The 24,730-nt window shown below is 51.6% G+C and overlaps 3 protein-coding genes across 3 annotated transcripts; 2 read left to right on the top strand and 1 right to left on the bottom strand.

Annotated features, from left to right (window-relative positions):
• Positions 1-773: 773 nt before the first annotated feature.
• WBP2NL (WBP2 N-terminal like) lies at positions 774-12,169 on the top strand. Its single transcript, XM_013129383.3, has 8 exons — positions 774-854; positions 4,904-5,012; positions 6,102-6,237; positions 7,667-7,759; positions 8,673-8,870; positions 9,197-9,319; positions 9,691-9,767; positions 10,649-12,169. Exons 1-8 carry the CDS (start codon positions 796-798, stop codon positions 10,694-10,696), a joined length of 843 nt encoding a protein of 280 aa, XP_012984837.1. The 5' UTR covers positions 774-795; the 3' UTR covers positions 10,697-12,169.
• A 576-nt stretch (positions 12,170-12,745) lies between these two features.
• On the bottom strand, positions 12,746-17,895 carry NAGA (alpha-N-acetylgalactosaminidase). The gene is made up of 8 exons (XM_005150457.3): positions 17,677-17,895; positions 17,002-17,176; positions 16,689-16,866; positions 16,365-16,459; positions 15,557-15,718; positions 15,012-15,209; positions 14,659-14,802; positions 12,746-14,424 (listed from the first exon to the last, which is right to left on the bottom strand). The coding sequence occupies exons 1-8, from the start codon at positions 17,844-17,846 to the stop codon at positions 14,251-14,253; spliced, it is 1,296 nt and encodes a 431-aa protein (XP_005150514.3). The 5' UTR covers positions 17,847-17,895; the 3' UTR covers positions 12,746-14,250.
• Positions 17,896-17,917: 22 nt separating this feature from the next.
• On the top strand, positions 17,918-24,561 carry PHETA2 (PH domain containing endocytic trafficking adaptor 2). The gene is made up of 3 exons (XM_034063263.1): positions 17,918-18,304; positions 19,116-19,217; positions 19,744-24,561. Exon 3 carries the CDS (start codon positions 19,752-19,754, stop codon positions 20,565-20,567), a length of 816 nt encoding a protein of 271 aa, XP_033919154.1. The 5' UTR covers positions 17,918-18,304; positions 19,116-19,217; positions 19,744-19,751; the 3' UTR covers positions 20,568-24,561.
• The last annotated feature ends 169 nt before the right edge of the window (positions 24,562-24,730 follow it).

The raw sequence follows: 24,730 nt of genomic DNA, 5'->3' as shown, positions 1-24,730 counted from the left end.
GTTCCCCTCCAGTATCACTTGAACAATACCATAGGAGGGTAGAGGCTAAATTTTACGCTGGAGATCCCTCCTCAGTGTGCTCAGAGACAATTCTTCGCCACCAAAGCCACTCACCAGACAAACTATGGTAAATCCCAAAGGCTGGATAAATTCCACCAGGCTAAGATGGTAATGAACATCACAGCAGGTGTGGCTATGCAGTGAGCAGAGGGCCAGAAGAGCAAGTAGCACTTGTGCAGGCACTCGTATTTGTGGTTAGTCGCAAGGACAAGTTAGTTACAGCTCAGTACAGTCGGTGAGCAGGCGTCTGAAGAACGGCTGCCCGAGGCACGCTGCCAACTCCTCTCCCACCGCAGCAGCCGGCTTGGAAAGCAGGAAGCAGCGCTGAGAGGGTTACTTGAACAGAGGGCAGCAAAAACCGCTCTTCAGCCAGACATCGCACCGGGAGCCTGGGGGAAAAACCTTCCCGGGCCCAACCGGGAGCTGGGCTGCGGTCCTTTCCAGCGGCACCCGCAGAGCCTGCGCAGACCGGGACTGGCGCTGGCCCGCGGCCCGTCACGGAGCAGACGCAAGGCCCCAAGCGGTGCGGTGCGGCCCGGGCCGGGCCGGGGGGTGGCGCCCCATGTAGCGTCCTCCGCGCCGGTCGCCATTAAACCTGACGTCACCTAGCAACCGCCTCACGTCCGCCTGACAGGACGCGTGACCGGGGGCGGGGTGTCGAGGACAGCGGGGCCCTATGGGGGGAGAGAGGAGGGTTAACGTCACAGGTCAGAGGTGGGGTCAGCAGGGGACAAGATGGCGCTGAATAGGCATCACTCGCAGCAGGGTGGTGTCGTCATCCCCAATGCCGAGAGGTACCGGGGGGAAGGGGGCTGTGGGGAACCGGGCCTGGCTGTGGGTCGGGGCGCGGGGGGTCCTCATCCGCTGTCCTCGCAGCGGGGCTCAGCCGGGGGCTGGCGGAGCGCGGTGCAGGGAGGCAGCAGGTCCCCGCTGCGGCGACTCCTGTCCCCTCCCGGCTCGACTGGGGGCTGCGTTATTATCGTGGAATCACCATACTATGGAATGGTTGGGGTTGGAAGGGACTTAAAGCTCATCCAGTTCCAACCCCCCGCCATGGGCAGGGACACCTTCCACCAGACCAGGTTGCTCCAAGCCCTTCCCAGCCTAGCCTTGAACACTGCCAGGGATGGGGCAGCCACAGCTTCTCTGGGCAACCTGTGCCAGGGCCTCAGCACCCTCACAGGGAAGAATCTCTTTCAGATACGTAATCTGAATTCCCCCTCTGTCAGTTTAAAGCCATCGCGCCCTTGGCCTGTCCCTGCAGACCCTTATAAAAAACCCTCTCCGGGTTTCTTGTAGCCCCTTTAGGCACTGGAAGCTGCTCTGAGGTCTTCCCTTATGGAGCCTTTTCCAGGCTGAACAAGCCCAGCTCTGTCAGCCTGTCTTCATAGCAGAGCTGTTCCAGACCTCTGAGTATCTTCATCACCCTTCTCTGGACTCTGCCCAGCAGCTCCATGTCCCTCTTGTGTTGTGGGCCCCAGAGCTGATGCAGAACTGCAGGTGGGGTCCTCTCTGGACCAGGGTGTAGAGGGGGAAAATCCCCTTCCTGGACCTGCTGGCCACACTCCTTTTGATGCAGCCCAGGATATGGTTGGTTTTCTGGGCTGCTGGGTCATGTTGAGCTTCTTAAAGTGGGAATGTGCTGGGGCAGGCAGCGGGAAGCAGGCCTGCTGGAGTCATCAGAGCAGCTCTGTCTTCACTGTTGGAGTTCATCGGTCCTTAGTGCCACTCCAGCAAGCACGCAGGTTGAAGAGCGAGCTGCCATCACTTGCAAAACACAAAGAATTGTTTGGGGTTTTTTATGGCATGCAACCAGCTAGTGATGTCAGAGAAGCAGAGGCCACTGAAGGTAGGAGTCTGAATCACATAAACTCGAAGGAGAACTTGTTGTCCAAGCTGAGACCTGAGCAGAGCGGGTCTTCTCCTCATGAAAGCACAGGCAGCTGCTCAGTGCCTGCCCTCCCCCTGAGTGGGGATTGACAGACCAGCTTGATGGGATTGGGCTTTGGTTTGGTTGTGTTCAGGTGCTCCTGGTGTCCTGGCCTTGGCTAGAGAAACCCAGTTACGGCTCCAAAAATATGCTTTAGATAATGTTGAGCTCACAACTGACTGCTGGTACTCGAGTCAGTACTTCTCTGGCATGTAGAGCTCTTGCTGGCTTAAAGGAGATCTTTTTATCCCTTGACCTCAAGCCATTCTTCAAGGTGCTACTTAGTCATAGGTGGGTGCAGCATGGCTCCATGGAGTGCGCAGCTCTCCTGTGACAGCCCCAGATGGGTACGCAGGCAGCCCATCCAAACCAGTTCAGCAGCTTCATTATGCCCAATGGTGCTTGCTGCTGTGTGTAATTTGTGTGTGTGCGTAGCTGGGAAGGAGTAAATGTTACAGTGACTACGTAGAAATTCTTCCCAATGAGGCAAACTGATGTGAAATGCTGCTACAGGACGTGGTTGAGGAAATGTTCTGGTAAGAGCCAGGCTGTTGAGGAGCTATTTAGCTTAGAAGAAATGTTTCCCCTTTGCATCTTGGAAATGCAAAAACAAAAAAGAGTTCTCTGCAGTCTGTCCCTCCCAGCCAGCTTGGGAAGCTGCATCTTGCTTAACTATGAAGTAATTTCCCAGTAGAATTTCTTGGTCAGGCTAGGTTTTTCTCTCATTAAAGCTAAGGGGTTTTAATGTCTTCCTCCTTGGCTGGCTGCATTTTTTGTGATACATCTATACTATTATGCTTTTCCCTAAAGAGCACACAACTCCGAACTGCAGGGCTTTGGGTGGTTTTCCCATGTGCTAGCCCTGCTGATTCCTCCCTTCCCCCAGTAATTTTGAAGTTTCCTGACTTGATCTGACTTCTAAAGTGTGCTGATCAGAATATGTCAGGATTTCTTTAGACCCAGCCTCTTCAGGCTTGTGTTGGATTAAGGGCTTGTGGTTTATTTTCCCAGTTCTTGAAACAACAAACACCTCTGATCCTTCTGTCACTGTAACACACTGTTAACGCTGTAGGTTTGTCACCTCCAAAGCCTTTTTGTTTATTCTGCAAATTTTCTTACTAGGTGGTATGTCTCAGATCTGCCCTGCACATTCATGGACACGCTCTCCCCAATTGACTCATTTTTCCTTAAAATAGATTTAATTTTCCATGTACCTCCATACCCTGGACCCTGCGGTGATCACAGTTCTCATCTGGCTTTGTGTCATAAGCAAACTTCTCTTACATTCCCATAGGTATCCAACAACAATAACCTTGTTGCTGACATTACTGGCTCCTCATTTTGTTCCATAACATGGTACTGTTTCTTACAAAAGCTTACTTAAATCATGTGGAGCAGGGTCATCAGTGAGTGTATCATTGAAGCAACTTCCTCAGTTTGCACAGTGGGTGTGTTCTTGCAGCAGTGCTGTTTTCCTGTGTGGTGGACAGTGCTGGATTTGAGCATAGACTTGGAGAGAGAGGCTTGCTCTGAGATGATAACTGGACATCAAGGGGGTGGTTTCAGGCACCTCCACCCTTTCTGTGCCCCGGTCTTTGGGTTGAGGGTCTTTTCATGCAGGGAGAGGAATTCCTTGGCCTGATGTAGACCAGTAACGAGTGGTGTCCCTCAGGGATTGGTGTTGGGACTGGTCTTGTTCAACATCTTTGTCAGTGACATGGACAGTGAGATTGAGTGCACCCTCAGTAAGTTTGCCGATGACACCAAGCTGTGTGGTTCTGTTGATACTCTGGAGGGAAGGAATGCCATCCAGAGGGACCTTGACACACTTGTGAGGTGGGCTGATGCCAAACTCATGAAGTTTAACCATGCCAAATGCAAGGTCCTACACCTGGGTCGGAGCAATCCCAGGCACAGCTACAGGTTGGGCAGAGAAGAGATTCAGAGCAGCCCTGCGGAGAAGGACTTGGGGGTGTTGGTCGATGAGAAAATGAACATGAGCTGGCTGCAGTGTGCGCTTACAGCCCAGAAAGCCAACTGTATCCTGGGCTGCATCAAAAGGAGCGTGACCAGCAGGTCAAAGGAGGTGATCCTGCCCCTCTACTTTGCTCTTGTGAGACCTCTCTTGGAGCATTGTGTGCAGTTCTGGTGTCCTCAACATAAAAAGGACATGGAACTGTTGGAACAAGTCCAGAGGAGGGCCACGAGGATGATCAGGGGACTGGAGCACCTCCCATATGAAGACAGGTTGAGAAAGTTGGGGCTGTTCAGTGTGGAGAAGGCTGCGTGGAGACCTCTTAGCAGCCTTCCAGTATCTGAAGGGAGCCTACAGGGATGCTGGGGAGGGACTATTCATTAGGGGCTGTAGTGATAGGACAAGGGGTAATGGGTTGAAACTTAAAGAGGGGAGGTTTAGATTGGATATAAGGAAGAAATTCTTTACTGTTAGGGTGATGATGCACTTTAATGGGTTGCCCAGTGAATCTGTGAATGCTCCATCCCTGGCAGTGTTCCAAGGCCAGGCTGTAGAAAGCCTTGAGTGACATGGTTTAGTGTGAGGTGTCCCCGCCCATGGCAGGGGGGTTGGAACTGGATGATCTTAAGGTCCTTTCCAGTCCTAACTATTCTATGATTCTATGGTTTGGGAGACAGAAAGAGAAACTGCCATTTAAATCTTCCCTCTGTGGAGGAGGTGAGAGGATTGTTGTGACAGGTGAGAGGGTGAATTCTTCCCTTTTGCATAAATTGCCCATCTGTGTTCAAAGGAGAAATGTCAGGGCCCACATCAGAACTGACTCTTTTGGGATGATACTCATTGTTTCTGGTGTGCTATCCCCCTCCCTGCCTGATGGGTGTGTGGGTCAGAGCTGTTGCTGAGTTTGTCTCTCCAATTTGTTTCATTTCCTTCTCTAGTGTTCTCAAACATTGTAAAGATGTGGAGCTCTCCTTCAGTGATGTGACAGGCAAGCCTGAAGCCTTCAGAGGCACCAAGAAGGGGATGCTTTATCTCACCCCTTACAGGGTAAGTCTGATGCTAGCAGGGCTTCTTCTTTCTCAAAGGATCTTGTAGACTTAGACCAGAAGCCTAGCTGGTGATAGAAGAAGTGACTTTTGCTATGGGAGGAGCCACTTAGAGTACTAGGTAGGAGAAGGGAAGCTGGAAATGGAGTAGTTCGTGCTTGTGTCACAATCCCAGTTCCCTACAAAGTCATGTGCAGTCCTGGATGTATTTCATATAATGTGTCCGTCAATACTATCAGCTTACCATTAAAAAGCAGCTGTTGTGGTTTAGACCCAGGCAGTAACCCAGCACCACGCAGCTCTCCTTCCCCCATCTCCAGGGCAGGATGGGGAGGAGGATTGAAAGAATGTAAACCCCACAGGTTGAGATGAGAACGGTCAATAAATAAAATAAAGTAAGATATAGTGATAATAAAAAGAATACCAACAATAACAATAGGAAACAACAAGAGAAGAAATGAAAGGTCAAAAAACACAAGTGCTGCACAGTACAATTGCTCATCACCTGCTGACTGATACCCAGCCTGACGTGAGCAGTGATCTGTCCTTCTAGATGACTCCACCCAGTTTATATACTGGGCATGACATGCTGTGGTATAGAATACCCTTTGGCTAGTTTGGGTCAGGTGTCCTGTCTCTGCTCCCTTCTGGCTTCTTGTTCCTCTCCTCACTGGCAAAGCATGAGACTGAAAAGTCGTTGGCTGGGATAAGCATTACTTAGCAGCAACTAAAACATCAGTGTGTTATCAGCGTTGTTCGCAGACTAAAGGCAAAACACAGGCACTGCACCAGCGACTAGGAAAAAAAATTAACTGTTGGAGCTGAACCCTGGACAGCAGCACAATAAAATTCTCTAAATGTGCACTTGTGTTTTAAGTGGTTTGTGATTTTGCAACATAACACACTTCAGGTGAGTGAGCCGTGTGCCGATCTGTTTGGGATCCTGCACTATTAAAGCTGTGAAATAACAGGTGCATACTGATAGCAGGAGTTCAGTTATTCTTTTAGGATGCTGCTACAACTAGAACTCCATGACCACCCTTTATACCTAATTCACATAATTCAGAGGTGTTCCCCTTCTGTCTTGCAGATGATCTTTGTGTCGAAGGGAAAGGATCCTATGCTGTCTTTCATGATGCCATTTTATTTGATGAAAGAATGCTCAATTGAGCAGCCTGTTTTCTCTGCCAATTACATCAAAGGACAGATTCAGGCTGAGGCTGGAGGTATGTGCCTGTGCTCTGTAGACCAGCCTCTTCCCGAGTGTTGAAAGTCCTTTTCTGTTGAGCATTACATACCCAGTTTATGTGCACAGAGTAGCTGTGGCAATACAGCTGAGATGTCCTCACTGAGGTAACTTGTGTCTTTTGACCTTTAAGGCACTGCTTCTGTGTGACTTCCTGCCCCCAAAGCTGGTAGCTGACTTTCACAGGATGACTTTTGTTTAATCCTGTACTTGTGTCTTGCTGTGTATATTGTGTTTACTCAGTTTCTACATGTGCTTGTTTTCTCCTGTCTTTGACCTAGAAGAGATAGGTAAGTGACCAAGTCAACAGTCATTGGTGTTGATAGACAGGATTAACAACACTTCTGTTTTCTGGAGGTCAGTAGCCACTTACCACCTTGGGGATGTTTGCTGCAGGTAGGATGCTGCTGTATATCAGTGATTTAGCTTTGTTCTCAGTTTAATGACAAAACCGTGGTTTGGTCATGAGCAAACATGGGGAATTGCAGAAGATAATCAGAGATTGAAAGCAAGGACTCTGGTTCAAATTTCTTCACTCTTCACCCCTGGCATTAGTTTATGTGCATTTTGATGGCATCTGGAGAGCTTATACATTTGCTTTCTGTCTCTAACAATGTTTTAAAGTGACTTTGTCCTCTGGACTGTGGATCAGCCCACTTTCTTGGGCTGAAATCATACTAAGACAGGTTTTAAAGAGATGACTAAGGGGCTGACTTTATCCATGGTGGGTTGTTTTTTGCATTTCTATACTTCATTATTACCTTAATTGTTTGGCAAAGAAGATAAATCTTATTCTATGAAAAGTTTTCTTTAAGTAAATTTTTTTTCTTAAAATCATCAAAAACCCAGAACACCCCCAAAAAGAAACACCAAAAACCCTCTGTAAAACAAAGCACTCAATTATCTTGTAATTTCATCTCCTACTTGATTTCTTTTTGAAAAAAATTGGTATTTACCAAAGTGTTTCTAATCTGTTTGAGTTTCCACATGTCAAATGGATTTCAGGTATTGCATTTGATTTAAATCCTAGCTTGAGCTGCAGATCCTGATCTGTAGTCCACTGAGGTCAGCAGTAAAAATTCATCTGAGGGCTTTCGATTAAAATATTCAGTGAATTAGTGTTTTTTTTTTCGTTACACTGTGTTCATTATTAGGTTCTATTAAACCTTTCAGGAAAGAACAAGACAGCCTAGTATCTGCAGTAGGCTGCTTCTGTGTAACTGTAGTGGGGATTGTCTTCTAAAGGGTAAAGAAATAAATTCCTGATCTTCTTGAGGTGCTATTTTTGGGTCATCTGCTAGCAATGCCATGTCTCTTTCCAAACTAATTGGAGTTTTAGCTGGTTTGCTGTCTTGGCTGCTACTGAGGAGGTTGTTTCAATTCTAATTTTCTAATTCTCTCTCCCCTAGGTGGCTGGGAAGGGCAGGGGACTTTTAAACTGACTTTCAATAGTGGAGGAGCCATTGAGTTTGGACAGCTGATGCTCAAAGCTGCCTCTAGTGGTAAGGGATCTTCAAAGTTGCAGTTCCCCCATGGCTGCGCTGGTTAAAGAGCAGTGCTATTTTTGAGCTTCGTGGGTAGAAGGGTACCCTGTGCCCACTTCCACATTTTTTGGTGTTTTTTTTAATCTTCCCAGGGGAGTTTTTGTTTTCCCTTTGTAGAATAGTATCATAGAGTGGTTTGGGTTGGAAGGGACCTTAAAGATCATGCGATTCCAACCCTGCTGCCACAGGCAGGGATACCTTCCACTAGGCCAGGTTTCTCAAAGCCCCATCCAGCCCCATACTTCCAGGGATGGAGCAGCCACAACTTGCAGTCCTTTTTCTTTATTTTATCTTAGTGCCTTTTGCAGTCAGAATATTCTCGGGTTTGTGCTCCTGAGGCAGACCACCTTTTTCTACAGAACCTTGTTCCTCTTGCAAAAAATTGAAATATGTGATGGTGAAAAATGGATTCACTCAGTTCTGTATGGGGGAGAGGGGAAAAAATACATCTTAAAGAATAACTTCTACTTAAAACTTTTGAATGGGGGAAGAATGTACTTTATTTCTGGTAGGAAATATTTCTTTTAAAATGTACATTTAAAGATGTACATTTTTTTTTCCCCTGATAAGAAAGTTTGAAAAAGAAGCAAAAAGCACCCTACTTGCTTTAGAGACGTCTTCCCTCCAGCAGTGGGAGCTCTGTGATGGGACTAGTACCTGATAGCTAGTATTTTTGTAGTGGGCTTCCTTTAGTACCCTGTGAACTTGCAGTGAGGAGACTGATGCTTTTTAAGCACAGCACCACTCCAGGACTGTGTAGTGAATTTAGATGAAGGGAAGCAATGCTGCATGAAGAGGACTGTTTTCCTTTTATTCTATATGCTTAGTTGTAACAAAAGGATGTCTGTCTTACTAAACACATGCTCCTTAGCTTCCAGCGGCGTTCCTCTCCAGAACCCCAGCTATGGCTATACACCTTTTCCTGGAGGATATGCACCCACCCCACCTGCTCCCGGGGGCTATGCAGCTCCTCCACCACCAAACGGACCATATCCTTATGCACCACCTCCGATGAATGCTTATGGACCTGCTCCACAGCCCATGGGATATCCATATGCCCAGACTCCAGGTTTGGAAGTTGTGTGATGATGACGGGCAGGGTGTGTTTGGTGTTAGGTGTAAAGAAATCACAGTGGTATGGTGGGGGTTACTGTCTCTCTATTTGCAGCTGGATGGGAAGTGAAAATGTTGTTTGTAAATGGTGCTGCTGCTTTGCAGAGAAATGTTGCCTGCTGGCATGTCAAACCCCTGCTGTCTGCACCCCTGCCAAGCCTCCAGAGCTTCCCTTTACCTCTGCTCTTGTCCAGAACCAGTGTGCTGCTGAGCCTGTGAGCATTATTCCACCCTGTCCCATTGCCACAGTTCAAAGCATCAATACAGTTTCATCTTTTTCAGGTATTTACCCACCACTTCCCAACATGAGCTCCATGTTTGTGCCACCTCCTCTACCCCCCTACTCTGGGCCGTCTCCTGCAGGACCCTCAGCTCCTGCAGCCTCGCTGGGCCCAGGGATGCCAGGTAAGTGAGACTTGGGGGCTGCCAGGGTCTGGATGCAGAAGGGTGCTTAGGGCTCAAGCTGTGAGTGGTGTTGTGGGCACAGCATGGGGTGCAGAAGCTGTTGGTTCAGGGACTCAGAGTTGTCTTGATCAATTATTTGAGGTAGCAGAGGGAGGGAGGGAACCGTTCAGCTCTTCACTGCACTGCTTGTGGTCAGCTCTTGTCAGCTTGCAGCTTTCCCAAGGCTCTGAATTCTAACCCAGCTTGCTGCAGTTGCTCTTGCGTCTTTGGACCTTTGCTGCCTCCTTGAAAGAGCTGTGGCTGTGGGAGAAGGCTCTGGGACTTGGGCCACTGCCTAAGGCATGTAAGATGGGTTTTTCTTTCCTTTCTAGGGGACAGTAGGGCCATGGAAGCCACTTCCAGTGCATACTACAACTCTGCCAACCCACACAATGTATACATGCCTGTGGTAAGTACTGTGCCTGTGGTCTGCCTATGCCTCTTCCTCTTCTTTGCTAGCAGACAGTGGTTTGTTTTCCTAGCAAAGCCCACTGTGCCTTCATACTGAATGTGCACAGAAAGTATGTGTTTTCCTGGGGGGGAAGGTGTGGCTGTTTGTCTCATGTTAAATCCTCAATCAGGAAAGAAGAAGCACCTTAAGACTTGTCCAGTAATAGCCATTTGGTGTTCGTGTTGCTCTTAAAGGCATAACGAATTTGCATGGGCACAGAACACACAGAGTACTCTGCTTCTGATGGGCCTGAAAGTGGGAAGAGTTAAGAGCAACAGGTCGCTTAAGGAGGAGAGCATGTGGGTTTCTCTCATTTTCTTCTGATGGAGACAGGGATGTCTCTCCCTGTTCAGTCAGTGGCAGGTGGTAGGTAGGCTGTAGTTTACACAGTGGTATGTGACAGCTGATCTGCCTGTGCCCTTCACTGCCTCGCATGGCTCTGTGGTGGGCTGGAGACGGATGGAGCAGCAAAGCTGGCCCTCAGCCCAGGGGTTTGCTCTCTGCTTTTTCAGAGCTATGAACATCAACAGAGTCCTGGGAGTGTGGTGATTAAGACAAATTAAATGCAATGTTAAACATGGTCTATTTGCAATAGCCCATTTGTTGCCTGGGTTTGAGGGGACCTTCACTAGAAATATTGTGGGAGGCAGCATATACCCTGGGGTGTACCGATACTAGAGAGGAATGGTGTGATGAAATGACAGCTTAAAACACAGCTCCTGGCTCACTCTGTAGCTCACTGGAGAGTAGTCATTTCTTGTAAGCCAAGCCTGAGAATGCCTGGGAAGAGCTTGTCATGAAACAAGTAGGGTTGTTGACTCCACTGTATCTCCTTCCAGGATCAGCCACCTCCTTATACACCTCCTGAGGATAAGAAGAACAACTAGCAGAAGGAAATTGCAACTAATTGCAACTCTCTCCCTGAAGATAACTTGGCTGTCCCTACCCCCTGGGTTAGCATATCTCTAGGTCTCTTTGTGTATACAGTATATGTCATGATGGGCAACTGAGCACCTGCCCTTAAACGCTCAGTGGCAATGCAAGGTGGAACAACAGCACTTTCCTTCTTATTTGCTTTATCTCATGGAATCGAAACACTGACCTTTTGCTTTGCCATTGGCTTGAGGAGAGAGATGGACTTCATATTAAACCACCACTGTACCACACCACTAATCTAGGACCAAAATATGAAGGTTCTGGGATCTTGGAGTAAAACTATTTGGAATGCCAAACTCTACTTCTGAAGCACCATCCGAGACAAAGGGTCTAGAGAGCCATGAGGCTCCTTGCAAAGACCCTTCAGTGCCCCAGAAAGGTGTTAGGTTTCCTGAAATTCTGGCACAGTTCAGCATGAGATGGGACTCTGGACATTCTGTATTGTGCTGGAAGCATGTTTCATGTCCTGGACTAACAGATCTGGGGTGACAAACTCGGGAAGTGCATCCAGAGAGACACTGAAGCATTTGGCTATGCAAGAAAGGGGGTGAGCCCCACTCAGCCTGTCCTTGTGGACACTGAACAGAAAAGCAAACAAAGGCATGCTGCAGGGCAGTGAGCTGACAGACTGGAGGTATGGATCAGTCTTCCTTCCCCTCTCCTAGAAGCAGGTCCCGTGTCTGTGCAGTGATCCTGTGCACGTAATGGAGGAGACAACTGCTGTACAGGAGGCTGCTTGCCTCTGTTACATTATGTACAAATGTAACAAATGTAACAAATCTGTTACATTAGGAAGATGACCTGGGACTAGCCTTGTCAGGAGATGGGTCCCTGTGCTGAGCAAGCTCGTGCTGTCTGCTGGCTCCGCAGAGGGAAGTGGGCCTTGTCTTTTCCTTCAGCCACTGCATCCAAGTGCTGTGGTACTGGAGCTGGGATGCTTGGCGGGTGCAGTGCCCTCTCTCGGGTGGAACTGCTGCCTGGTGTGGGTGTTACTGATGTTCAGCTCTCTTGCAGGGACTGGCTGCTCAACCTCAACCTCTCCTTCCCTAGGACATAGTGCCATTAAACCTGCTCTGAAGAGAGTCCACTTAGCCTGGTGGAGACACTTGTGATCCTTTACATAGGGAGTGATCATGCTTCTTCCTACAGCCTTCTTACCTTCACAGTGAAGGGGAAGGAGTATTTTCCTTCTTACTTCCTTGCGTGCCAGGGCTCTCCTGTAAATCAGGCTCGTGTGACTTGCAAGTGGAAAATCCTAAAGCAGCCCTGCTTAGGGGGAAGGAAATTTCCTTATCTATAAATACCTTTTAGGTCTGAGTTAGAGATACTCTAATAACTCTCTACTTAAAAAGAAGAAAAAAATCAATCATGAATGTTTGTAACCTTTTGCATTGCACTTTAGTACAGGCGTATTGATACCTTTAGCTGCCTGGTCACTGTTGTGTGTGTTGTGTTGACCTTCATTCTTGCCTTCTCTCTCCCTGGTGTGTGGCTAAGCTGGATCTGGAACCAATTAACTGGGGGAGAAAAAGGTGGGGCTTATCCTGTTGCTGCCTGGGGAGGGTGGAAAGCTGGTTTGTGCCTTTGCTCTCACACAGATCTGAAGAGCTGGCCTGTATTCATGTCCTGGGGGCTGGGCCACCACCCTGTGATTCGTTGCACCTGTATTTGTAGCACCTTTCCTATGTGCATTCAGTGCCAGAGGGAAAGTCTCTCAACAGGAACTCCTCGCTAGCCAGTTTTTTTCCAGTGAGGCAAAAATAAATACATGGTAAAGGGAAATGGCAGGTAACTGGACTGTGAAATCTGTTTCCCTTTGTACCAAGCAAAGCTGTTGCCCTGCTGAACATGATGTAACTATTGGAACATCATTTCCTACTATACATCTGTCCTGTTTCTGACAGGAAACCAGCTCTGTTTCAGAGCACAGGTGTTCCTGTTTTGAGGTAATGACCCTACATTAACCAAGCAGCTATAGCCAGCAACATAAACGCACATGAAATGAGAGAGCCTGGGGCCCGCTTCCCCTTTATTTCAATTAATTTGTCTCAATCACTCCCCAAGAACCAAGCCAACTCCTGTACGTAGACATGAAGTGTGCTCATCCTTTCTTGTTGGCACTGCAAGCATCACGTTCCATATTTTGCTGCTACACTCAGAGAACATTTCTGGAATTGGCCAGAACCAGCCATTTGGTCCTGCAGGAACCAGAGTTGGGGGATGACCAGGAGCCCTCCAGCATCTGAACAGAAAGGGGAAACTTGGTTTTACTGATCTAAAATGTGGTGTTTCCCCAGTCTGAGGTTTCATCTTGTGTCTGTCTCCTTGGGCTGCAATCTTAAGCAGAAGTCTTCATGAATGCTGCAGTCATAAAATCCAGGACAGTCGGGGTAGGCCATGTCTCACCTCAAACTCCTCCATAGGACGTGCGCTGTACAAAGGTGAAGCAGTTGAGGGCTTTTGAGTCTGTCCCACTGTTCACTTGCAATTTATTACTGTAGGCTCCTTCTCAGAATTGAGCTGTGGATGTAGCTGCCCTTGGGAGGAGCCTTTCCCTGAGAAACCCTGAGTGTCCAGCCTGCTGCAGGAGGCCCTGAGCCCCCTTTTAGCAGGAATTTCCTGCCAGATCAAGAACAGGATGCAGCTTCATTTTGGAGCACATGTAGCTATCTCCCAGCTCAGGAGACACCGTCAGCTGAGCGTCAGCATCTTCCCTACACCGCTTGTGCACAACACCCTGCAGCTCCTGGGGCTGTACCACTGCAAGGCTGCTGAGGTTGTGCATGGTCAGTAGAGGTTTTTGCTCTGCAGTACACTGATTCCAGAGGAGCTTTAATACAATGCTAGCATGCATGCTAGGCTGCAGTAGCGCCAGCCTCCAGGCTGCTGAAGCCCAGATCAGACTTGCAAAGACTCTGCACAGGACCATCATGTCTCCAGGAGCTCCTGGTCCTGGGATGGGTACACAGGAAGGGTGCAGTCCTATTGACAGCCCCTTATTCTAAGCCAAGCTGATTATAGCAAAGAAAAGAAGGTGGCTAGGGTCTGATCCTTGAAGCTATTGCCATCTATCACGCATGGAGGGAGGGGAATCACTACCCTAGAAGATACAAAAGCATCCAAACCCTTCCTACAGGTTTAGTTCAAACAGCCTCACAACAGTCAGTGGTACCCAGCCTGAAGCAGAGAAACGCTCAGGTGTCAGAGCTGATGAACTAAACCAGTGGCTGGGCTCTGCTTGTATGGAATCTTCCACAGGAGGACCGCAGAAGGCTTTGCCATCACTGAGGAACTATGCTCCACACACCATTAGGAAGTGGCAACAAGAATTCCTGCTTGACACAGACTGAGCAGACATCATCAAGCTGGTACCAGAGCAACGGTCATTCCCAGCACTGCTGGGCACACCACCGAAAGGCACTTGTGCTGGGAAGAGCCACATGCCCCAGGCAGGATCTCACAGCCCACTGTGGCACAGACCCACACCCCCATCCGCTGAGCCCCGTCACAGGAGGACCGGGCGGAAACCCTCGCGGGGGGCTTGCTGTCTGACAATGCGCCAGGGCTGTGCCACAGGGTAAAGGTACCACATCACCACCCCCGAGGGGTTAACAGTGACCGAGAAGTTGTCCCCTGTCTTCAAGCCTCTGATGATCTCCCCGCTGTATACATCTTGTACCTGGAAGAGAAAGATGGTGGCTGCCAGGATTTCCACACACCTTTCATCCTGACAGCCAGCCGTGGGCACTGACATGGACAGGACACACCAGTGGGCAACAGGAGGGCAACCCAATGTGTGGCTGCCCCTTCATGCTGAAGACAGGGAGTGGGAGCCCTTCCAAAAAACACACATGGTGGCAAAGGAGGGAGCTGGCAAGAGAGGGATCCAGGTGCTGTGGGGTATGGGGCTCACCTCGTACACAGCATCCTCAGGGAAATGGAGCTTGGCCAGGCTGGTGGTGTAGACGTAAGGTATGTCTGCCCTCCGGCTGAAGAAGACAAGGGCACTGGCACCCTGGGACAGTGGGCGCAGGAACACCTCGATGAGGGACTTCTCCTAAGGGTGGGAATGAGCAGGTGAGGCAGAACTTCTGGGATCAGCACTGGCCCACAGACCTTGTCCTACAGGATTGCTACACCAGCAGATCCCCAGCTCCCACAGCAATCCTGTTCATGTTTCTCTGCATCACTTCCCTCTCCCTCCTTATTGCGACACCCTGTGCTGCTCCTGTCGGCCCTCCCAAACACATCCACCTTCCTCCTAACCTTGACAATCCTGCGCCCCTGGATTCCTAGGGGGTCCTGGTTGATCTGGATCATCAGGCGGTTCTGCAGGATCTCCCTGGCGCTCGGGGAGATAGTGCGGAGATCCGTGGACATGAGGAGCGGAGCTGCCATCACTGTCCACAAGGCCATTTGGGAGCGTGACTGCTCGTAGCTAAGGCCAAAGTTTCCAATGACGAGCTGGAGGGGAGAGGCAGAAAAGGGTTACAAACTTGTCTGCTTGCCACTGTCAGCGATGCTGCAGCCTGCTGGGAGTAAGCACGCATCAGAAACCTCTCACACACTCTTGCTTCCTCTCTAGAAGCCTACGCTGATGGGAGAGCTCACTCCTGCTAGAGGCTGAGCGTTCAGTGCACATTCAAATGCACTCATTAACACCCTTCTCTTCACCACTACCCCCAAGGGCAACACGAGCTTTCCCTCTCTGCAGTGATAGGGCTCCTGCCCCTGGCACTTCTCTTTTACCCTGCCCCTACAAGGGGATCACTGGAGGTCCCCAGTCCACAGCACCCATCACCCAGCCGCACCATGTCTGGGTCATTCCAGTGGCCAGGGCCAGCTGCTGGCTGCAGGACATCCTGATTTGCGAAGAACCAGTCCAGGATGGAAAGCACACTGTCCCAGGAGTCCTGGATGTCGTCATAATTACGCCACAGGTTACAGACCTCTGCCAGGATGGTGTAGTTCACCTGGAGAGGAACACAGCATCAGGCAGGAGGGAGAAAGGACCCAGTCTGCAAGATGGGGGAGAAGGGGCAGCCACGCTTGTTGAGAGCTGCAGCTTCCAGGAAGGGTGTGAAAGGCAGAGGGATCTGGAGAAGGTCAACATCATGCAGTGAAGGAGAACAGAGTCATACCCCAATAGGACTGGGCACATCCCATTATAATATGTCTGGCAAAACAACCACAAAGGCCATGTGGAAATATGACCAGCTGCAAGAATGAGGGCAGCTTAGGATTCACTCAGAAGATAGAAAAGGAAATAAACACACACACTAAGTTCTCAAGAAACATTACTAAGAAGAACATCCTCTTTCATGCATTTAAAGAAGACAGGACCCATATCAGAAGACTGTCAGGATCAACCAGCTGAGTGGGGTGGAGAGGGCATGCCCCGGGGCCTTCTTTCCCCAGACTCCCATCACTCAGCAGGCAGGGAGCCCCAAGTGTCCCAGATGCCTAGCATGGAGGCCATGTCCTCTCCATGGACCTGCTGCAATCCTACCAGCAACAGCGATAAGCAGGGTTTAGTGCCCGGCTCCTGCAGCTCCAACAAAAGCTTCCCTGAGGGCAGAGGAGACATGGGGAACAGCCACTGGATGGGACAACCCTCACCTTGGGGGGGAGCCCCCCCTGATATGCTGGCCAACTGCAGGAGTAGACAATGGGGTGGCCCGTGGCGTTCAAGGCCCTCGCCATTTCTGGGTAGCCTTAAGGAGAGAAGATGAGAACCGGTGAAGGGAAGAGCTGGCAGCAGCTTGTGTCCCAGCCCGCCTGGCCTCCTGCCTCACACCAGCTCCAGGGCATCCCAACTCCCTCCTCTTTGCCCATGAGCTGCAACAGGAGACATGAGGGAAGAACCGGCTGTTCCAGCGTTGCTGTGGAGAGCCAGCTGCCCTGACCAGAGCAGCAAGGGGAGGAGTGCCAGGGAGCTTTTACCCTCTGCCTGCTCCTCTCCTGATGAGTAGCACCCATCCAGCTTCAGCATGTCCACACCCCACTCTGCAAAGGTCTGGGCATCCTGCTTCACGCGGTCCAGCGTGGTGCCCGGGTAGCCCCCGCAGGTGAGTGTGCCCAGGTCACCGTAAATGCCCAGCTTTAGGCCCCGGCCATGAACCTGCAGGGAGAGGAGAGCTGCAAGGAGGGCACGAGGGGGATCCCATGTGTCTCCCAGAGTCCTCCATCCACTCCCAGCTCCTGCCACAGCAGCAAGGGGATGCAGGGATGCCCACTACCCCCAGTACGCACTCACGTAATCAGCCAGAGCTTTAATCCCCCTGGGAAACCTCTCGGGGTCGGGCACCAGCCGTCCTGCCGCATCCCGCTTCTTGGCAGACCAGCAGTCGTCAATGTTGATGTACTTGTATCCCAGATCCCTCCAGCCATCCTCGGCCAGGCGATCAGCCATCTCGAAGAACAGCGTCTCGCTGCAGGTCGAGGGGATGGGGATACGGCAGGCTGAGATCCCACAACCCACCATTTCGTGCCCCACCACTTGAGATAGCAGGACGTCAGTCTGTCAGGGGGTTCTGGAGGGTCGGCAGCTGCAAGACTGGCCTGGGCCATACGGCAGGGTCTCCAGGCCTCCCATGTAAACCTTGTCCATGCCCCGTTCACTGATCTCACTGAGGGGAAGCACATCCCCAATACCCCGCAAAGACCAGCCATGTCCTTCCGCACCGGGAACCCCCAGCACCGAGCTCCCCACCTCCCGCACACGGTGCTTCCCTAGATCCCACCGCAGTGCCACAGCTGCCCCGGGCCCGACAGCCGACCCGGGCCCCCTCTTCTTTCCTTCCCCGGCACAGCCCCGTGCACCCCCCCCGGGCAGACCCGAACAGGTTCCCGGGGCAGAGGACACAGAGGACAAGCGCTCCGTGCAGGGAGGGGGTGGCCGAGCGCCGGGCTCCCCCGCGGCCCCGCTGACCTGATGCAGTTGCGAGGGTCGGCCCGGCAGTCCACGTTGCAGCGGAACCGCTCCCAGGCCAGCCAGCCCATGGGGGGGGTGAGCGCCAGACCGTTCTCCAGGGCCGCCGAGGGCAGCACCAGGGCCAAGCCCAGGGCCAAGGGCAGCCCGCTCAGCACCGCCGGCCCCATGGCTGCCGCCAGGACACACACTACCTCCGCCCACCCCGGCCCGGCCCCGCTCACATGATGCCTCCCGTGTCACCTGACCGGCCGATCGCACCTCCCTCCCTGCCGGCCCGGCCCCGCTGTGCCCCCCCGGCGCCTCAGCCCGGAGTTATCTCCCGGGGCGCTGGGGCACCCTGTCAGCATTGCGCCCGGTCGGTACCGCACCCCACTGCCGTTGCCGCCACCGCTGGAACCGTGTCACCGCCGCACCCCGATAGTTACACTGGGAGTAGGGGGAAGGGGGTTGGCCCCCGAGTGGGACCGCAGGGGTGCCCAGAGGAGCGAGGAGGTGCGGGAGGTGCCGCTGCGGCCGGCGGGGCGGTGCTGCCGGCACGGCTCTCCCCCGACCCGCCGCGGCTGGCCCCGGCTGCCGCGCACCACCGCGCACCGCCGGCAGCACCGCCCAGCAGGAGCGGCCCGAGGTGAGCCGGGACGGGGCCCCCGATCCCGCCGCCGGGGCGGGGCGCCGGGAGAGGGCCGGAGGGAGGCGGTGGGGCGGGAGCGGGCGGCGGGGCTAGGCCGGGGCCGTGGCGTGCCGTAGGTAGGAGGCAAACACACAGGCACACAAAGAGACAGAGCCCAGCACCGCACACACAGACGCGGGATTCCCGCAGCCTCCCCAGGGCAGCGCTGCCGTGGGACAGGGCTGGAGATGGCGCAGGGTGCGGCGCTGAGGGAGAAGCACCCGCAGAGAATGGATTCTGTTCACTTTCCAACGGGGGGCTGGCCCCAGCCGTGCCCCACGAGCCCTCATGGGGGAGAAGGGCTCCGGGAGAGACCCTGGAGGGTCCTCAGCAGTGGGGAGGTTCCCTCACCAGTATCTGGCCGGGGAGTGGCGGCTGTGATTTGCTTTCTGCATAGTTCTGTGCGGAGTTTTAGCCGTTGGCCATCCATTTACAGCTGTAGAATCACCAAGGCTGCACTCGCTGTGTCCTTCGGCAGCACCAGGCCGAGTTGCCTGCTTAGGGGTCTTCACACAGCACAGCCTGTGCTCCTACAAAAACCAAACCAACCCCCCACGAGCCAAAAAATAACCCCCCAGGAGCACTGGCGTTGAAGACAGTGATTGTACCCCTAGAATTTGCCACCCTGGTTTTCAGAGTACCCCCCTTGGACTGTCCGTCCCTGGACACAAGGGTCTCAGCTTTCTGCGGCGGGAGTGATGCAGCTCTTTGCTTTTCCGCTCCAAAGCTGTTCTGGTTTGTGACTCCCTTTCTCTCACCTTTCCTCCAGCCAGGGACGGGGCTTGGCATGATGAAGCTTTGGAAGTCCTCAGCAAGGGAGCAGCCTGCCCAGGGAAGACAGCAAGGGGTTGTGGTCTGACCCACACAGCAGGTACGGCACCATGCACCTCACTGACAGTGAACCTCCTGGGGCTGGGGGTGCTGCTGGTGGGGATGGGTGGCCCTGCATGGAGATGGGGAGCAGGAAGCAGGTGCTCAAATAGAGGTCCCAGACCCCTTGGGTCTGAAAATGCCCTTCTTATCCTACCCTATTAGAGTGAAATTAATGTGTTGCAGGCCCAGAGACCAACTTCTTTGATGCGCCCCATAAAAAAACTGTAAAGTAGGTCACTTGTGGAACAGGAAACAAAGCAGCACTGTGGTCCTTCCTGGAGAAGGCAGGTGTCTTAGTGGTGGGGCTCTAGTGATGACTTCCCTTGCCTCTGCAGCAGCGAGGAGCTAGCCTGCCATTTCCAAGGATACTTGCTGCGGTACACACTGTCCTGTAGCATGGGCTGCTCGCATTGTGGCTGCTTTCCCCAGTGACAGGCCCAGGGCAGGATCATGCCTTTTCTGGCAGGTCAGCTAAGATGCTCCTCACCCTGAACCAATTTCTTCCCCCTGTCTTTCTCTTCCAGACAGGGCAATGAAGCTGAATGAGCGGAGTGTGGCCCACTACGCTACCTGCGACTCACCCACTGACCATGCCGGCTTCCTCCGCAAGCGCGTGGAGCGGCATCACCACCATGCCCATCACCACCATGCCACCTCCTACCAGCGCCGCTGGTTTGTCCTTAAGGGCAACCTCCTTTTCTACTTCGAGGAGCGGGAAAGCCGGGAGCCTGTGGGGCTGGTGGTGCTGGAGGGCTGCACCGTGGAGCTGTGCGAGGCTGCCGAGGAGTTTGCCTTTGCCATCCGCTTTGATGATGCTGGTGCCAGGGCATATGTGCTGGTGGCTGATGGGCAGGCTGCCATGGAGGCCTGGGTGAAAGCTCTATCACGAGCCAGCTTCGACTACATGCGGCTGGTGGTAAGGGAGCTGGAGAAGCAGCTGGAGGAGGCCTGCAAGAGCTTGGCTGCTTGCCGCCAGTCCCCGCGGAGGTCCTCCTCCTCCAGCAGGAAGAGGCACCTTTCCAACCCTGCCTTGCTGCCTCTCCAGGAGAAGCCTGCCGTCCTGGAGAATGGTTACTCCACGTGGGGTAGTGGTGGTGCTGTCCCTGGGGGGGCCACCTGCCCTGACCGTGATGGGGGGCAAGCAAAGCCCCCACCCCTGCCTCCCCGCCGGCGCTCAGCTGCCAGCAGTGCTGCGGGGTCCCTGGCACCCGGCCTCTCACCAGGCATGACCGAGAGCCCTGTGTCACCGGAGACAGCCTGTTTCTCCAAGCTGCACGGCTGGTACGGGCAGGAGATTGCAGTGCTGAGGCGGGAATGGCAGGAGAGGCAGAAGAGGGGACACCCATGACCAGTGACACGGGGTGTGAGCCGTCAGCCAGCCAGTGCACAGCGAGCTGTCTCCCAAGTGGGAAGAGCAAAACGAGGGACACTGCTTGTCCCCTGCCCTGGTTGGTGGCTGAGTGTGCAGTGTGTGTGTGCTTCGTGGGGCATGTGGGAGGGACATGAATCTTCCCCAGACTTCATGTTTCATTTCCCTGAAGCTTTATATGGCTGGAGAATGTGTAATACCAGCAGAGCTGCCTTTGAATGCTCCTCTGCTGGTGGTACGAGGTGTGGAGGGGGCCCATATCAGCACATATGCAATGAACCTCACACAATGGGCTTTGTCACTTGCTCCCCTGGTGTGGTCGATGCTGTGGGTGCTTCCTCTCCTGCCTTTGCTTCACACTGTTTTTTGGTTTTATTTCTCAGCGTGGGAGTTTGCACAGGTCAGCATTTCTTATTGTCTGTGGTCTTCCACCAAACTTCTGCCTTTGCTCTTTCATAGCAGATAAGGCTGGGCTCTTATGAAATGCCTCAAAAGGGGCACTGGCCCTGACGGGTGCTTCCAGCCTTGTGCCTCTCCCCACAGGACACTGTGAGATGCTGCCGCTGTGGCTGGCCCAGCAGCTGCAGCAATGAGGACTGGGCTCTTGTGTCATGCTGGTCTTTTTTTTACCTTCATACACACTAACTCTCCTCCCTGCTAAATCCTTCAGGATGTGGATTTCATGGGCTTGCATCCGTCTCTTTGGGTGCCCAAGATCAGCAGAAAGGCTGAAATGGAGACACTAAGCCTGGTCCAAAGGAACAGCAAGGACCAGAAGCTCCCAGGGCTGATCTGGACTCTGTTAAGCGGTAGCCAATCCTGTTAGTATCTCAATCACAAACCTTCCTTGTTCTAAAACCGGCATGCTAAAGCCTCTTTGCCTGGGCAGGGATGAATTTCTCTGCTCCTGCTAAGAGCCATGTAGGGCTCAGCCGGCTCACTGGGCAGCATGCCCAAGATGGTGCCCACAGCCACATTCTTGCAGGACCTCTTGCACTGCTGTGGCTCTGCCCAGCTCCGGGCAGAGCTGTGCAGTTGGAGGAGTGGGGAGGCGAGGGCTGCTCCCACAAATGGGGGTGTGGGAGTGAGTTACAGGTAGCATTGACTGTGTGTCAGCAGTGTCTGGGCTTGCCTCTCTGGTGTTAAAGCTGTATCACTGCCTTCTACCAAAGCCAGCGCCCGACCTGCTAGTGCTTCCCTGATTTCATGTCAGCATCACTCAGCTGATACCCGTAGCACATCCCATCCTCCCAGCATGTCAGGAGTGCAGCAGGGAGGCATGCTTGTCTCTTTGCTGCAGAAACAGACTTGCCCTTCAGTAGGTCAGAATCCTTGGCCATGAAGCAGATGGTACAAGTAGGTGGGTGCTGTGTCCAGGGGCTCTAACACCCTGGAGATGGGGTTTATAAATCATCTTCCTGGCAAGGGCTGTTTCTCAGAACAGAAAAAATATGCAAACAATCTTGTGCTTCTTATCTACCAGTGTTAAACCCGGTTTTATTGCTCTGTTTTATTAAGGAGCCTTGCTAGGAAAGCAAGAGGCAGTTTCAGGTCATGACAGGTAGGAACCTATTTGCCTTTCTGGAGTTATATGCGCTCAGCTTAATACTCTGCAATAGCCAGTAGAGATTGCCAATGCAGAAATCAAAAAGACTTCCATTAGCTCTTGGTGCCTTTGAAAACATACCTCTGATAGTTTTGGATGATGAGCTTCCAGCCTCCTGCCTAATTATAGCTCGATGGTATATTAGAGGAAATCAGATCTTAAATCAGATCTTTCAGATGCAATTCCGGGCAGCGGGTGTTTTACCTTCATATGTGAGCAATGCAATCCAGTCCTCTCCAGTTTGTGCCTGTTTTTCTTTACAGTAAGTATCTTTGAGTTCAGGAGGATTCTTTTTATTCTGCTTTTTTAAGTGAAAACAGTTCAGAAAAACTAGAAGCAGATGGCCATAGGCCAGTGCCCAGGCTTTCAGCAGCCCAATTGGCTGGGCTTAGGAAACAGCTCTGCCTCCTTACCTGCTGCTTGAATCATTCAAGGGTGCAGCATTTCCAGCTGGGAACCTGTGCCCTTCTCCATGTCATGGCAGCAGCATCAAGGGATGGTGCTGCTTGGTTCCTTCTCACTCTGCGTGTGGGTATTTTGGGACCAGCATTGGATTTAGCAAGCATTTTTCAGTGGTTATTTTTTCTCTTCCGTGTAATACAGAGGGAAGAATATTCCTGATGCCTCAGACTTACATAAGGCAGTTTGACAGTAAAAATTTAACTTCCAAAATAAATCAAAATGTGATGGCAGTTCCTACATGAGACCCAAGAATCATGAGCACCTTGAAAGGGAAAATAAATTAACAAAGCCAGTTCTGTCAAAACTGGAATCGAAACTGTATTATTCATTTAAGGGCGGTTTCACTTTTAAGAAGCTTAGTTTGTTCTAATAAGCCAGGATTGTGCTAGTAACACTACTAAAGAGCTTATATTTAATGCTTTAATCTGTCCCATTCAAATGGCACAATTTGCACGCTACCTGCCTTTACGTTAGCACATATCCCAGCTAAATCCTCAATCCTGCAAATGAGGCGCTGCTCTCTGCCTTCCGTCTGATCGCATTTGGAGTAATTCTGTGGTTCATTCTGCAGCACTGAGAAGGAAATGGCTGAATCCCAGTCAGTATTTGTCCTCAGCCGAGCTGTCCATGCCTGAGTCTTTGCTAGGTCACCAAAGTGCTGCGTGACTTTGGATGAGCTTGGTCAGGGCTTCCTCATCATCCTGCTCATGTAGCAGGGATGGCCCTTTTGTGACTAAAAAGAGCTGTAATTGGAGTCCTGCTCAAATTTGTTTAGGAGTACAGGGTTTTTAATAATCACTGCAACTTCATTAGGCAGGAAACACCTGTGTGCTCTGCCACCTCCTCTGAGATGGAGCTATCAAACCAGCTCTGCTGAGAGTCGCTTGTGCTGGCAGTGCCTTTGAAGCAGCCTCTGGGCAGAAGGTCAGACTTTCAGCTTCCTGAGATCGCACATATATCTGGTTAATGGGGTATCCTCTCTGTCAGCCTGCAGGCACAGATCATTATGGGAAAAACAGAGAATTTTCATTGCACATTGTCCCTGACAGCAGAATAAGACTGATTATCACACACAGTTTTTCCTCCGGTCATTCAGGTTTGGACTGTTTCACCTCCTGCTTTTGCTTTCCATTATTTTTAAAACTAGAAAACATCTGGACAGCATAGGACAGGTTTCCTTGCAAATGGGGAGTTGAACACTAAAGCGGGATGGCTACTGAAGTCAGATTGTTTTCTAAGAGTTTTATTTAGCATAATAACACAAAGCAATGGAACAGAAATGCTTGAAATTAAAAGAAACTGAAGTCTCAAAGGAGGGCAGTTCTGCCATGGCCTTTGTAAGCTATGCCAAGAAGGGCTCCCAATCCTGCTAATATAGTTGGTGGAATCCTTGTATTTTTCTGAGACTACTGTTTTATTTCTGAACATTACGTTTATATAAAACAACATTTTTCCATCGAATCCAGGTCCTAGCAGGTTACTGTAGGAAGAGTAATGAGACGGTTTCACCCATGGACATTCATGACCAAGACTGGATGTTTTCCATTACAACAGCTACCAAATTAATAGTTTGGAGGTGGTATCCCCCCAATCTTACCCATCTCAACTGCCTTTGCAGAGAAGCCTCAATACCCTGCTGAAACTCACAGGGAACGCATGGAGCTCCGTGTGAGGGGCACCTTTCTGCAGCAGCGAGCAGTTACCGGGCAACACTATGAGCAACCTGCAGGAACACTCCCACCTCTTAGAAGTGCTTATATTTTATGTACACATGTATCTTTCTAAGAGGCGGTTTTGCATGCGCCTTTGTTTTACATGCGGAAATTGTATTTTGCATTTCAAGACGTTTGTCTTTTATGCTGTGAAGCCAAATAAACCGTTTTGATTTGTAGCCTGTGCGCTGCCAATGGAGGTGTGAACGCCCAGCGTCGGCAGGACCTGCCTGTTTGCAGGGTCACCTGGCCCGGTTCTCCTCCGCCGAACCTTTGCGTCCCCCGTAAAGGGCTGCCCGGCTCCCTCCACACCAATCGCACCAACTCCACCCGCCCGAGGCCACCGGCAGCCAGTAGCGCCC

The sequence above is a fragment of the Melopsittacus undulatus genome, chromosome 5, assembly GCF_012275295.1.
Source record: "Melopsittacus undulatus isolate bMelUnd1 chromosome 5, bMelUnd1.mat.Z, whole genome shotgun sequence".
NCBI lineage: Eukaryota > Metazoa > Chordata > Aves > Psittaciformes > Psittaculidae > Melopsittacus > Melopsittacus undulatus.
This window is presented reverse-complemented; position numbering and strand designations above follow the sequence as displayed.

Coding starts and splice junctions, on each gene's coding strand:
- WBP2NL (XM_013129383.3), top strand. CDS start 796: ATGGCGCTGAATAGGCATCACTCGCAGCAGGGTGGTGTCGTCATCCCC. Junction 6,238..7,666: donor GATTCAGGCTGAGGCTGGAG/GTATGTGCCTGT, acceptor TCTCTCCCCTAG/GTGGCTGGGAAGGGCAGGGG. Junction 7,760..8,672: donor GCTCAAAGCTGCCTCTAGTG/GTAAGGGATCTT, acceptor CATGCTCCTTAG/CTTCCAGCGGCGTTCCTCTC.
- NAGA (XM_005150457.3), bottom strand. CDS start 17,846: ATGGGGCCGGCGGTGCTGAGCGGGCTGCCCTTGGCCCTGGGCTTGGCC. Junction 15,719..16,364: donor AGGGGGGGCTCCCCCCCAAG/GTGAGGGTTGTC, acceptor GTTCCTCTCCAG/GTGAACTACACCATCCTGGC. Junction 15,210..15,556: donor ACTGGAATGACCCAGACATG/GTGCGGCTGGGT, acceptor TCTCCCCTCCAG/CTCGTCATTGGAAACTTTGG.
- PHETA2 (XM_034063263.1), top strand. CDS start 19,752: ATGAAGCTGAATGAGCGGAGTGTGGCCCACTACGCTACCTGCGACTCA.